Source organism: Rhinolophus sinicus, linkage group LG02 (assembly GCF_036562045.2).
Source record: "Rhinolophus sinicus isolate RSC01 linkage group LG02, ASM3656204v1, whole genome shotgun sequence".
Taxonomy (NCBI): Eukaryota; Metazoa; Chordata; class Mammalia; order Chiroptera; family Rhinolophidae; genus Rhinolophus; species Rhinolophus sinicus.
In genome coordinates this window covers 44,646,864-44,661,504 of record NC_133752.1, presented here as the reverse complement: position 1 = coordinate 44,661,504, position 14,641 = coordinate 44,646,864, and the positions used below count along the sequence as shown (strand labels likewise).

Here is a 14,641-nt window from a genome sequence, read left to right as displayed (position 1 = left end):
AGGGCCAAGGATGAACCGGGATATGAGCATGGGGAAGGAAGACTGCATTTAAAATATGAATGCTGTGTCGCATCTCTAGAGATGGTCATTTAATTGGCCTAGGGTGTGAATTGATCTCTGGGATTTTTCGACCCTTCCCAGGTAGTTCTCTTGGGTTCTCACAGTTGAGAAGCACCGGCTTAGCATTAATTATTTATTATACGAGTGGCATTGTTCAAGGTGCTTTACATGGATAAATGCAACATCCACAATAAGCTCAGGAAGTAGACACTGCTACAATCTCCATTTCAGAGTTGGGGAAACTAAGTGTGGTGGCTTTAAAATGTCCAAAAAGCCTGATACTCCTCTCTTCAAAAGATGGAGCCTAATTCCCCTCCCCCTGAACACAGGGCACATTAATGACTCACTCCTAATGAATAGAACAGGGTACAAATGATGCTATTTGACTTCTGGGGCTAAGTCATTAAAAGAAGTTTCCATCTCTCTTTAACTGCTCATTCTCGGGGGAAGCGAGCCAACAGCCATTTGGCCAGGCCTGTATGGAATGAACCAAAGGCCTCTTGCCAAGAGCCGACACTAAATTGCCAGTCATGTAAGTCAACCATCTGGGAAGCGGATCTTCAAGCCCCAGTCAAGCCTTCAGATAATTGCAGCCCTTGCCAATTTGTGACAGTAACCTCTTAACAGACCCTGAACCAGTATTGCTTGGCTACGTCACACCTGGATTTCTAACCCACAGACACTGTGAGGGAAATTAAATGTTTATTGTAGTTAAAGTCAGTAAATTTTGGAGTATTTGTTATATAGCAATAAATAGTGCATTAAAGCACAAGAAGGTTAGGTAACTAACGCAGCTGGCAAATGGCAAACAGATTTGAAACTAGTCTGAATTGACCTAAAACTGTGCTCTAGGCCACATACCATAATTTCTTTCTTTCAAATGAAGATTATCCTGCCTACACATTATTACAGCCACTGCTGGTACTAATCTGAACGGTGAATAATCACTTAATACAAGGAATAAATTCTCAAAGAGAATCAATGTTAAAAGACACAAAAAAGTATCTCTACAAATAAAAAGACACACCCCAGTAACATTTTTTCCCACAGCAGATCATTTATTTTAAACCAATCCCTTATTCTTAGTGGTGCTAGTCATTAAAAACAAAAACATCAAATCTGTAGTAATGTTTTCTATCCCAGAGACCACCTAATTAGCATCCACTGTAGGTTTTTTACTAATTTTTACTCATACATCTATTAAATTGTGATAAATTTTTTAAAAGCACAGTATTATGGACTGAGTTTTGTCCCTACAAAACTCATACGTTGAAGCTCTAATCCCCAGTGTGACTGCATTTGGAGAAACAGCCTTTAAGGAGGTAATTAAGGTTACATGAGGTCACAAAGGTGGGGGCTCTAATCCAATAATAGAACTGGTGTCCTTATAAGAAAGGAAAGAGACACCAGGAGAGTACGCACACAGAGGAAAGGCCACTGTAAGGTCACAGTGGGAAGGTACCATCTGCAAGCCAAGGAAAGAGGACTTACCAGAAACCAACCCTCCCAGCAACTTGACCATGCACTTCCAACCTCTGGAACTATGAGGAAATAAATTTCTGTTGTTTAAGCCATCCAGTATGTGGCATTATGTTAGGCAGCCTGAGCTGACAATTACACACAGTATGATGGGAAAAGCTTGGGCTCTGAAGTGTGGCACATCCCAGTTCTGTACATTGTAGCTGTGTACTCATTGGTAAGTAACTTACCCTCACTGAAGTTTCATTTTCCTTCCCTATGAAATATTGTAGGAGTAGGTGGGATCGAATTTAGAGGCCACTCAGAAGTAAAGCATCTAGGCAAAATCTTGGCACAGAATAGGCACTTAAATCATGATAAAAGGAATATAGCATTAGCTTACTGTCATCTGTTTACAGCTACAGTATTGTCCAAACATAAGTGATGCTGAGAATGCTAAGTATGAAGACTGATGAATGTACATAGACGACCATGGAATTCACAACTTCAGCCGTAACCCCCTTCCCCTTCGCACTGAGATTCATTTTACTCATCTAATTAAAATGAGCAACTCGTCAGGGCTCCACAATAATCTTCCCCTCTTGACTTCCATTATTTGTATTAACTGGCCAATTGTCAAGGTGCCCAATAGGAGCACTCGTCTTTCTTCAATAAAAACCACTGGATCTCTGAGACAGAAAATTTCTAAAGCCCCCACAAAGAAAGCATCACATCCTACCAAGCTAATAACATCCAAGCCCTTGGGCTAAGTCTCAAATTCCACTTGTAGGGAAGACGCATTGGCCAGCCATAGAACTTTCCTAGAAAGTTGAAGACTGTTTCTTCCTTTCTGGACAAAAGATCAGGTCGGAGAGGCAAAAGGCCCCATCCTAGGTACAGACAGCAAAGATTTGAATTACTGAAGACTAAAGAACAGTAGTTGCCGCAGGTCTTGTCAAAGCAGAGTTTTCAGGGAGTTCTCCCTTGTGCTAATTCAATCTTGCTTCAAAACTTCCTTCCTAATTTATTAGTTTCCATTCACAACAGTCTGACAAACACTGTCTGCCACCAAGCCCCCGCTCCTCTCCCCCGAGTTCCATGGGTCTCACCAAAGGTATGGCCACCAGAGTCTGGCCATTGCACTACGCCTCCCTGACATACTGTTTTTCAAGTCACCTAAACTCAAAAAATCTTTGACTCCTTTCTTACTCTCATTATCTAATTATTAGCAACCACGTTCTGTTCATGTTTTCTTTCTAATGTCTGTCTGTGGTGACCTTTCTTTAAAATTCCATTACCAATTTCTGTTTGGAATGAAGAGAAAGTTCTAAAAATGGATAGTGGTGATACCTGTACAACATTGTGAATGTACTTAATGTCACTAAACTGTACACTTAAAATGATTAAAATGGTAAATTTTACATTATGTATACTTTACCACAATTAAAACACATTTCATTATCAACTATCCAACAGATACAGGTCCTTAGGACCATGACCTAGATTTCTGCCAGTCCTCTAGATGTCTTTCCTACACCCACACGTTCCCGTCCAGCCATCTGGCACAGCAATGCCGAAAATATTGCTTCCATCATATGACTTCATTCTTCAAAAATTTACTGTTTAGAGATAATGATTAACTTAGCCTAACATTCAAGACCCTCTACCATCTAATATCAGCCTACTTTTTAAATTCTATCTTTTGCTAAATTCCTGTAGTTACAGACAGCTCTGTCTTACACTGACAGTGTTTTGCTCATAGTCCTTCCTCACCTAGATTTTCCTCTTCATCCAAATTAATCTTATGTACCCCAATTTTACTTTTACCACAAAGTATTCTCTGACTATAATAATCCAGATTGATTTACCTCTCCTTGTTACTACCAACCGGATATTCTTATCACTCCTTTGTAACACTGTAGAACATAACACCACACGCATTCTACGTCCTCAGCTAAATCACACACTCCTTGCAATCAGGATGTTTAATCTGTTATTTCTTGGTATCATCCTGTGTCTAAGTAGAAGGTACTAATAAATATTGATGGACTGATCCAATTCCAAGTAAGCGAATAACAACAACCTTGTCTCGAAACTTCCTCCCTAATTTATTAGTTTCTATTCACAAAAGTCTGACGAACACCCTCAGCCAGGGTGTTTATTCAATATTCAATTATGAGACAGAAATGTTTATATTATAGAAGACTTTTCAATAGGGAACATTTAAATAAAGGGATTTCCAGTTAATCCTAAATTAAATGATCCTATCCTAGAATCTTTTTATTGCTTGCAATTTACATCTATTCTCAAAACACACCTGAGATTATTAAAATTTAAGAGAAAAACAAAAAAAAACTTGTATTACTGGCCCAACAAGAAAAGAATAAAAGATCAGCATCACGGGATATAGCCAAGCTGAGATAATTATACTGGAAACCTCAATTAAGGAAGGCGAGTTGGTGCAATGGGTGATAAGTTTAGCACGACAACAGGAAAGGATGATCACTGAAAGGTCCTTTAAAATCTCTCTCCCTTAAATGCGAATTGTCAAAACCAGGCCTTTGACAGAACAAAAGGTCTTGCTGAAATCAACTTCAGATAGAATTTTTTGATAAATATCTGGTATGGAGATATATTGGTTTACTAACTAAAAAATATGATCTCAGGGCTTTAGACACCAGACAAGTCTCAAATTGATAATTTGTTATAAAAACGAAAGAATCTAAATGATGTTTTCTACATAGAAGGCCCTTGTTGATCTTGATCAAAGGATAATTACAGCATCAGGGATGCTCACAGGCAGCATCCTGACCATCCTCAGGACCAGTTTTGGTTTATTAAATGTGTGAAAAAAATACTTGGCTGGGACTCCAGGATTCCATCCCACATAGTATGGAAGCAAGGATTTTGATCTGAAAAATTTTAAGTATATGTCAATTATGAAATAGCTTGCTCATTACACAGGATATAATTTGAAAACTCGTAACAATTTTAAAAAAAGAAATTTGGCATTGAGTTGTGAAAGACTATCAAGAAAACTACTTAATCTGTAAAATAGTTATGAGGACTGAAGTAGGAAAGCAAGGTTGTCTTTAAATAAGGAAACTGTATCAAAACAATTTTATTACCTATTAATATATAGTAGAAAAGGGGAGATGAGAATACTATAACTACTTCTGGTGAGTCTGTAAAGAGCCTTGCCACTTCCAGCTTTAGAGTGACCTGCTGTACTCTACTGTACCCTCTATTGTAGAAGCGCCACACAAGGGTAAACCAGCAAAAGCACAGTGACTATTTTCTACTTGAATTACTAAAAAGTTTATTTTATAGACGCTATACAGTCTGATACCTAAAGCATACGCTATCCCTCTACTTAACAACTTACATAACTAGTAGGTACTCCATTAATACCTCCTTTAAGGAACATTTCAGATCTAGCCCCAGAGGTCGTCAGGAATGAGAGAATACTACTAATAAAAACAAAAATTAGTTTTTCTGCTCCATTCAGAATTTATCTGTGTATAATCACACACCCCTATAGACTGCTATCTAGCCAATCTTGCTTTTAGAATGATACTTGCTTGCCTTTTATGATACATATCAATTTTTTGGTCACCAAGGAAACATGTCATGAATGAGAAGATAATTTACAAAGGAGACCTAAATTATAACAAATGTTAGTATAATTTATTATTAACAAAAATAATAAAATAGTACATTCTCATTATCAAATGAAAGCTATTCTAGGAAATGTGACAAAAGCTTTGAAATTCACAAGGATTCAAAAATATTCACAAGCATTAGTATTAATACTAATATTAATATTAGTAACTTAATATTCAGATATAATATTAGGAATAATTACTTTTAGTACAATACTAAATAGTTGATTACTAAATAACTTGTATTAAGCACACAATATTTGAATCTTTAGCTTTTGCAGCAATTATTTTTAAATAATTTTTCAGAAATTTATTTTAAAACTTCACATCCCTGTGATATGGATAAAATATTCCCTGTAAGAATCATTTAAAAAGGAGCAATGATCACCTCCTTGAAATGTTCATACTTGTGAGCATGCAAAAGTTCAGCTTCCAGTAAACAAGCTTCAAATGTGTCACTTACTCAATGTTACCTACTGATACAGAAAGCTTAAAAGCACTGTAGACAACCAGAACACACAACTGGGTCTACATTTTTTGCTTTTGCATTTTAACACACTATTTTTCAATAGAATGCAACATACAGCATGGCCTTCTCACTTCTCCCATATTACATGTGAATAGTTATACCACTGCTTTAAAGGAATGTAGCTTTAATCCTTTATCTGGTAACAAATACTCTTTAAAAATACATTTTCTCCCTTTCACTTTAACTTGGCAAAAATAAAGAAATGGTTTTCCAAAGCTAAATCATTTTTCTTAATGTATTTGGGAGGGAGAACTCAATAATGATTATGCCTTTAACTATGACATTTAAAATGAAGCTTCTTCATTTAAAATTACTTCATACTATAATTATAAATCAATACTACCTCACAAAATGAGTATAATTATTTTAGGACTCAATTTTGTTTACAAGAAAAAGAAAGTACACCAGTGACCTTTCTCCAAGGTCACTAACCAAATACAATTTACTTAAGATTTCCTACATAGAAATTAATGTCTTGTTCTCACTCCTATGGCAGTCATTAGTCAGAAAATAATTTCTTTGGCCCAAAAGCATCAAAACTTTTCAATATTATGTTACTGAAGTATTTCTATACCAATTATCTTAGAAATTCTATTTAATAATAGTATTTCCAGTCAGTTTAGTATTATTTTAGGGTAGACGATAAGGGCCTAGACTAAAATAGCCAGATAGTAGTTACGGACGAATCACAAACACTTAAAAGCTCATTTAAATATTTCTAGTTTAAATATTTAAAAGCTTAGTTTTAGCTGAAAAATAAAATTGTTTCAATGCATAAAAGGATTTACTGTACTAACCCTGGAAGAGCTGGATGAATCGAGGATGTAAGGCCGAGGTGATCACACTTTCTGGCAGCTCCCTTAGGAAGAGCTTTAATAGACTGGCTGCTGAGCAGACATCTCCATCTTTCCCAAGCTCCACCGGCACTCCACTCTCAAACTTTAAACGAAGTTGTTCCACCACCTTCATATTGCCATTCACCCTAAAGAGGCCTTCCTGGGTGAGTCCTGTAACGGTAAAGCAGACACACAGAAAATAAACAGAGGTCTCTAAGAGACACAAACTCTTCAGAATAACAACAAAAATTAAATCTTAGTATAGGATTTTCTGAATACTATAATAACCAAGCCCTGGAAGATTTTCCCATTTTTATAAAAATGTTTTCTTGGAATAATAAAATTTCATGTCTATTACACATCAACTAAAAAGATCACATATGATTGTTATAAAAGCTGACCTCTAAAAATAAGGCTAGGACATATGAAGTGTGATCAAACAATACAGTGAATGTTTAAATAAAAATAATTTATTACAGTAAAGGACACATTGCCATTAATTCCCCTTAAAATACTCCCCCTCACTTCAAGCCCACTTTTCCCATTGTTCTTGACACTTTCTGAAGCACTTCTGGAAGCCTTCTTCCTTGAGTGTCTTTGGTTGCACTGTCATGGCTGCCTTGATGGCCTGAATCATTTTAACTTTGGGGAAGAGCCAGAAGTCGCAGGGTGCCAGATCCAGTGAATAAGGTGGATGAGGACACACCATAATGTTTTTATTTGACAGAAATTGATGTACCAGAAGAGATGTGTGACACGGAGCGTTGTCATGATGAAGGACGATTTACGGCACACTTCAAAACACACCTTCTCTCAACCGTAGCTCACACCTGACTGACTGTACTGAACAAGTTGAAACTTGTCACACACTGTTACTAAGGTTCGACGTACCACTTCCCATATGGAAGAGCCCTGCCTTTCTGTTGGATGGCACTCGGCAGCAGCATTTTGTGATCATGATGGAAAGGCTCCGTGTCATGATGGAAAGGCTTCTTGTATGGAAATTTCTGTTAAATAAAAACATTACATGTGTCCTCATCCGCCTTATTCACCAGATCTGGCACCATGCGACTTGTGGTCTTCCCCAAAGTCAAAATGACCATGAAAGGAAAACATTTTGAATCGATTCAGGACATCGAGGCAGCCACGACAGTGCAACTAAAGACACTCACGAAAGAGGACTTCCAGAACTGCTTCAGAAAGTGGCAAGAATGATGGGATAAGTGTGTTCGAAACAAGGGGAAATATCTTGAGAGGGATTAATGGCAATGTGTCTTTTACTGTAATAAATTATTTTTTATTTAAACATTCACTGTGTTTTGTGATAACACCTCAATATAACCATGAAACATACCACTCTACAAAGAAATTTCATTCATATAACTGTACATAGTTCGTTCATAACAGAGACCCTGGACTTCAACAGCAGTTTAGCATTTTGAGAACAACTATTTAAAAAAATAACATGTATGTAAGAAACTTATGAACTACACATGATTACCTTTGTAATAATTACTAAGTAATGTTTCTTTAGTAATCACTAAATTCAAAGCATAAGATTCTGTGAGACTATAAAGTAGTATTAGGTTGGTGCAAAAGTAATTGTGGTTTTTACAATTATTTTCAACCTTTTAAACTGCAATTACTTTTGCACCAACCTAATATAAGACAAGATCCTTGCCTTCAGTCAATCGCTGGGGACATTAGTGTTGTCTGGGTCAGCAGAGAAGACGTCACGGAGGATCTCTGGCTCCTTTGCCTAATCTTTGGCTAAAGCATAGGCAAGATGTAAGGGCCGAGGCTGATGTACTGTGAAACAAATGCAGTTTCAGCTTCGGGGCTCCTCTTTTGTTTGGGCCTTTTTTGGTGCTGTCTCTAATTCAGTATTCTTAATGTTGTATTCTTTTCTTAAAGAGGGTCCCAAAGGATTAAGCATCAGGAACCACAAAACCTTGGTCTATCCCTGACAGAGAGGAACAAATAAATGAATTGAGAAGCAGAGACAGAACAGCCTAAAGAAAGGTAGGCGGATGAAAATATGGAGAATTTAGGTCAAAGAGTGATGGGGTAATAAAATGGAATAAATGAGATAGGGTCATGAATGTCAAGTTAAAGAGTGAAGACTGTATCATTGGAGCACTAATTGTATGTGTGTGTGAGGGGGCAAGCGAGACATATTAGGTTGGTGTGAAAGTAATTGCGGTTTTTGCAATTATTTTTAACCTTGTAAACTGCAATTACTTTTGCACCAACCTAATAATATAATCAAGGTTTAAGAAAGATGTACCTGGCTAGGAAACAAAGAATGGAGAAGGCAGAGAACTTGTCTTCTAGAGACTACATTCTACTGTGAGGCAATAAGGCAGACATTATGGTGGGAAGGATGTGAAAAGGAGAGTATCAGGATGATTTGGTAATTTAATACAAAAGGAAAGTAAGGAAAAGGAAGAGTTGAAAGGTTAACTTTAGGTTTGAAAACTAGGAATCCAGGAGAAAGGCACTGTAAAGGATAAAGTGTAGTGAGGGTGAAGGGTGGTAACTGGTTTAGGATAGAAGATGGTTTTCAGCTCAGTGCGCTGGGTTTGAGGAGACAGAATACCATGTAAGCAAAGGAGCCAGGCCGTGGAGGAAGGCTGACGGTACGTATAAGAAACAATCTTTCTAAGAAAGAGTAACCCAAGGACTCAACTTGCCACTCTTCTTTCGAGAGCCTAATGGTGAACGTCACCAATGCCCTAAGCATTAAAGCCTAGTAGATTTACATGGGAGGTGTTTGTTTCTATCAGCCTTTGTTTCTTTCTCCTACCCAACTGTATTGCTCTTTCTGAAGAAAAAGAAGGATGTTGATTTCAATTTGTAATCTGATAAAACATTTGACGAACTCCGTAATTCAACAAATATTTCATGAGTACCTAGCACTATGTTAGGTACTTAAAATAAAGTCAACTGAGAAAAAAATTCTAACACTACCATTATCCTTATGGAGTCTGGAGTCTGGTAAGATGTTTATATTCATATGTATGCATGTAATTTGGCTGTGAAGAACATGAATACCAAAAGTTAACATGAATTTTAGCTCCAATTTTGACAAAAAATTTGTGAAACCAGAAATATTAATAAATATTTACCCACCAGTACGGCCAGGGCACCATGCAATCTCAGAGGAAGTATCAGTCACTACGTGTGGTAGGCAGTCTCTCAAATGGCCCCAATGACCCCTCACGTGGTATCCACACCTACGTGGTATCCACACCCTCCCTTTAAGCGTGGACTGGACCTAACGACCAGCTTCTAATCAACAGAATGGCGCAACACAATGTGATTACATTCTAATCTCACTTCTGGGATTAGGTTATAAAAGACTAATGTTCATCTTGCTTGCTTAGTGTTGTCTTTCTCTTTCTCTCTCTTTAGTTCTTCGTACTTGCTAACTCTGATGAATCAGCTGCTATTTATTTTGTTAGCTACCTTATGGAGAGGTTGCACGTGGCAAGGAACTGAGGGCAGTTTCTGGACCATGGCCAGTGAGTAACTGAAACCTTCAGGTCAACAGCCCACAAGAAACTGAATCCTGCCAACAGCCACGTGAATGAACTTGGAGGTGAACCTTTCCCCAGTCAAGTTCTGATATGACTGCAGCCTTAGAAGAGACACTAAGACAAAGGACACAACTAAGCCGTGCCCAGATTCCTGACCCACAGAAACTATGAGATAAGAAACACTGTTGTTTTAATCTGCTAGGCTTTAGGGTAATCTGTTAGACAGTTACATAACTAATGTGATATGCCTTTCCCTTTCACACTGCAGAATATCAGCTACTGTTGGGAGAATTCAGCTTAGTCGTTTTTAAAACTTTCAAGGTCTTTTTCCTTTACTCCATAAAGCTTCATCTGTAACTTCAAAAATGTATACTGGCATCAAGCAGATAGCACCCGATAAAAGAGAGTCCCATCCCTGGTCAAGGCCCAAATCCTGAAAATTTATAATTTTGCAGCATAGTCCTGTCTCTACCCAGCTCCTAAGCCTGTTCTTTGGCCCAGCAAATGCCCCCGGCTCAGATTTTACAGCGTTTTTTCTAGCTCTGACCTTACATTTTCTCTTCCAACAGAGTTTTTTTGACCCTTCCCTCAAATAAATACACTTCCAGTTATTCCAAACTAACCACCCAACTCCAAGAATTGGCTTTGGCTCTCTCCACTGGACCTTTCCAGTGGAGAGATAAATTATAAATGGAAGTAATAAACGTTAATGCTTCTCAACCATTTTTTTCTGCCTCCGTTCCATTTATTTGCACAACTCTCTTTACTTACACAAATCTCTCCCCCAAACAATTCTTATGATACTCAGTGATTTGCAATCATGGGGAGTTGACCCCTGACCATGGCTATGTTACACTCTGGGAAAAAGAATCCATTAGTTTTTTTAAAGCCCCTTATGAGCCTATATCCAATGTCCATATGAGGCTTACCAGACTAGATAAGCTCTAAATTTTCCTACTCTAAATTTTTAGGACATGATGACTATAAAAGAAATGCTGAGAGGAAGAAGATACCTAGAAGGCTTAGTGGAGTTACTGTCATACATTTCTGATATTCTCTTATATTTGATTTCATGGGTTAATCATGAAACATCAACTTAATAATGGTTTAAAAATGAAAGAAGAATTATATAAGCTAAATAACATCTACGCTATTGAAAGCTACTTTTTTGTACAACTGAAATATTTTCTTCAAAGTAGTATGAATACATCATTACAAACTAAATATGCCCGAAGTCAGAATTTGCCTAATTGGCACGCTTTGGCCTGGGAAGTAGTATAACAATATGTGAGCATCTTCTGACACCTGGTGGTAAGTGGAGTATCCTACACTATTTAAAATGGTATATTGCCCAATATTCTTCATGCTAAAGAGAAGGGATTCGGTAACATTGTTATTTTAAAATAGTATATAGATGAGATGCCTCATAACTTATAAGATTTTTCTTTGAATCTACAAAAAAAGAAAAATATATATATTTTTCTTTTTTTCAGGAAAAAAGTCCAAAGTCTGTTTAAAAGGCCTTGACATAGGCCCTAATACTTTTCTGTCCTAAAATTCCTTTATAATAACAAAGAGTTCCCCTCATGTCAAGTTTTTAAATGTGTGCATTTAATTAAACAACAAAGCATGACCACAACATCTACCTACAGTTACATTATATGACCAATCATCCCTGTACCCATACCTAATGGAATATCTACTCATAGGTGCATAAGAAATATTTGTTAACTTGAAAACAAACCTACAAAATAACTAAATAAAACTAATTGCAGTATCTTCTTGCCTTCAAACTTTACACCACTCTTCAAACATACACAGGCTCTTTGGTTTATTAACATGACAGTTTCAGATACAGTAAGGGGCCTCTGGTTATCTAGACAGTATTAACTATATAGCCTTTCAAAATACAGAGTAGGTGCCCTACCCTAGGTTGCATAGTCAAGATTCTGATTCAGTAGATCTGAGGTTCTGCCAATGCATAGGAATTCTGAAAAGATTCCACTAGTGATTGATTCTATTTCACATCCCTAGTTAAGAGTGATAGATTTTGTCCACTAAAACATTTAGTTTGCATTACCTGAAGACATCCTATTAGAATATAACTAAGAATATGCTAAGCAGAAGTAGAAGAAAACCAATCCATAATTCAAATTTTACCAAATTTTCATATATCGATGGTGAGAATACAAACAGGTTCAACTCTTACAGCATTAATTATAAATGCACATATACTTTGACCCAGCAGTCCACTTCTAGAAAGTTAGTCGACAGATACACTCATAGTGCTTAAAATAACAAATGTTAAAATTAGTCCTTGACTCTTTTTATTTTATTTATTTTCAGTTATAGTTGACATTCAATATTATTTTATGTTAGTTTCAGGAGTACATTGTAGCAGTTAGACGTTTATATAACCTATACAGGGATGCCCCCGATAGTCAAGTACCCACCTGGAACTATACATAGTTGTAGCAACATATTATTGCCTATATTCTCTATGCTGTACTTTACATCCCCATGACTATTTTGTAACTCCCAGTTTGTACTTCTTAATCCCTTTACCTATTTCACCCAGCCCTCGAACCCCCTTCCCCTCTAGTTTGTTCTCTAAACTTATGAGTCTGTTTCTGTTTTGTTGTTTGTTCTTTAGATTCCTCATATAGGTGAGATCACATGGCATTTGTCTTTCTCAGTCTGGCTTATTTCACTTAGCATAATACCCTCTAGGCATGAATCTTGGTAGACAGCAAAAGACTGGCAAGAATCAGTATCCATCAGTATGTGACTGCTTAAGGAAAGGATACAGAGAGTGGAACAGTGCACAGGGGAAAAAAAAGGAATTAAATGAGCAAAGCACTTTATGCAATATGGAACAATCTCCAAAATATACTGTTAAGTAATTTTTGAAAAAGATTCATAACAGTGTACGTGATGTGCTATATTTATGTTAAAATGGAAAAAGAGCATAAATACATATGCATATTCATCAAATATCTTTGTCATAACATACCAGAAACTAGTACAATAATATTGTTTCTGAGAGAGGAAATGAATGATCAGAACACATGGTTTGGAGGGAGGGGTTTTTCACTGTGCATCTTCCTGCATTTTGAATCACAGATGTATATTAACTATTCAATTAAAAAATTAAACTAAAAAATTAAAAATGTAAAGTGATTTTACATAAGCATAACCTCAAGAAGCTATTTTTTAATTATTCTCGGGAGAAAGATCAGAACACTGATTACGCCAAAACCAAAATATTATTTTAGGTGGTCACATTTTGGCAGCCAAATGAATAATACAGAACAACCCTATTTAACAGATTAGAGGAATTACCTAGAGATCCTTTTGTATCTAACTCTCTGGGATACAGTTTTACTCAATACTGAGTGTGTACATGAGTTCTGTCAAAGCCCTAACATTATAACATCTGGTCAAGGTCCCATCTTCCTGCCATGCTGTGTAAACACCTGTTGTGTTTAACTGTTTCAAGGAGTGAAACAACTCCAGAGCTGTTCTAAAAGAATCTCGCCCTTCTGCAACTATCTTCCTCTAAAAATAGGGCGATAACTCCTATGAGGTGAAAACGCAAGCCTGGCTCTACAGTTATCAGGACAAAACATCATTTTGTCATCTACATACCTAGGGACCAGAGCACACAGCTGTTTTTCACTGAACGCAAACCACCTGATCTTCTGAGGTCTGAATTGTCTGCCAAATGGTCAGTCGACACACATTCCTACAGAGGAACAAATGCACTGTACTTCTCACGCATTTCCCATGAAGGATTCTTCTTAGCAGGGGGAATGGACTTGTAACCATGGGAAGGTATAAATCCCGAAGCAAAGTGTGCAAAGTGCGGAACTTGTTTGAAGTGTCAAGCTTTACCTTTAAAAATCCCCACACATTTTATATTCTACTCTACAATGACTCTTGTTTTACTACAGAAATGCTGTTTTAGTATAGAAATGCCGTTTCAGTATAGAAAATGATGAAAATTCCAAGATTTCCATCAGAATGTTTCCCGCCCGAATCTTTTCATGTGTATTGATATTTATTACATAGTTTGGCGTTCTCTCAGCATACTGCCCTGGTTTGAAACCATGAATGAAGGGGATATGGAAACATTCTCTCAAATCACCCAGGTTTTAAATTCCCGTTTTTAAATAAAATTATAAAAAAGCTGTAAGGCAACATAGCTCCCTATATTGAAGAGAGATTATTTTTTTTATCATGCAATGTATAATTACTCTCTAATTGTTTAACATACTTAATTTTATTACTCCAAAAGTAAATGACACCCACCCCCAGAGGAAGCTATATGTCACTTTTTTGGTATCCCCACTGAGCTTATGGAGGCAATCAAGCCATCCAATACGTTCCCGATGAACTTCAGCTGAGAGAGATACCCAAAAAGTGTAGTATTACCTGAAAAATTCTTGACTATCCATCGGAATCTAATGAATCAAGAGAACTCACTATTAATATGAGAACAGCGTATTTTAGCATTCTTAAAACTAGGAATCATTTCAAACTGAAAACCTCAGTAAT

At 36.8% G+C, this 14,641-nt stretch overlaps 1 protein-coding gene across 5 annotated transcripts in view; it reads right to left on the bottom strand.

Moving 5' to 3' along the window:
* FAM13A (family with sequence similarity 13 member A) overlaps window positions 1-14,641 on the bottom strand; it is a 284,430-nt gene that overhangs the window by 237,280 nt on the left and 32,509 nt on the right. For all 5 annotated transcript variants that reach the window (XM_019741111.2, XM_074323597.1, XM_019741109.2 and 2 more), the window contains exon 3: window positions 6,507-6,716. In XM_019741111.2, coding sequence (XP_019596670.2) covers window positions 6,507-6,716 — 210 coding nt within the window. The remainder of the gene's footprint in view (window positions 1-6,506; window positions 6,717-14,641) is intronic.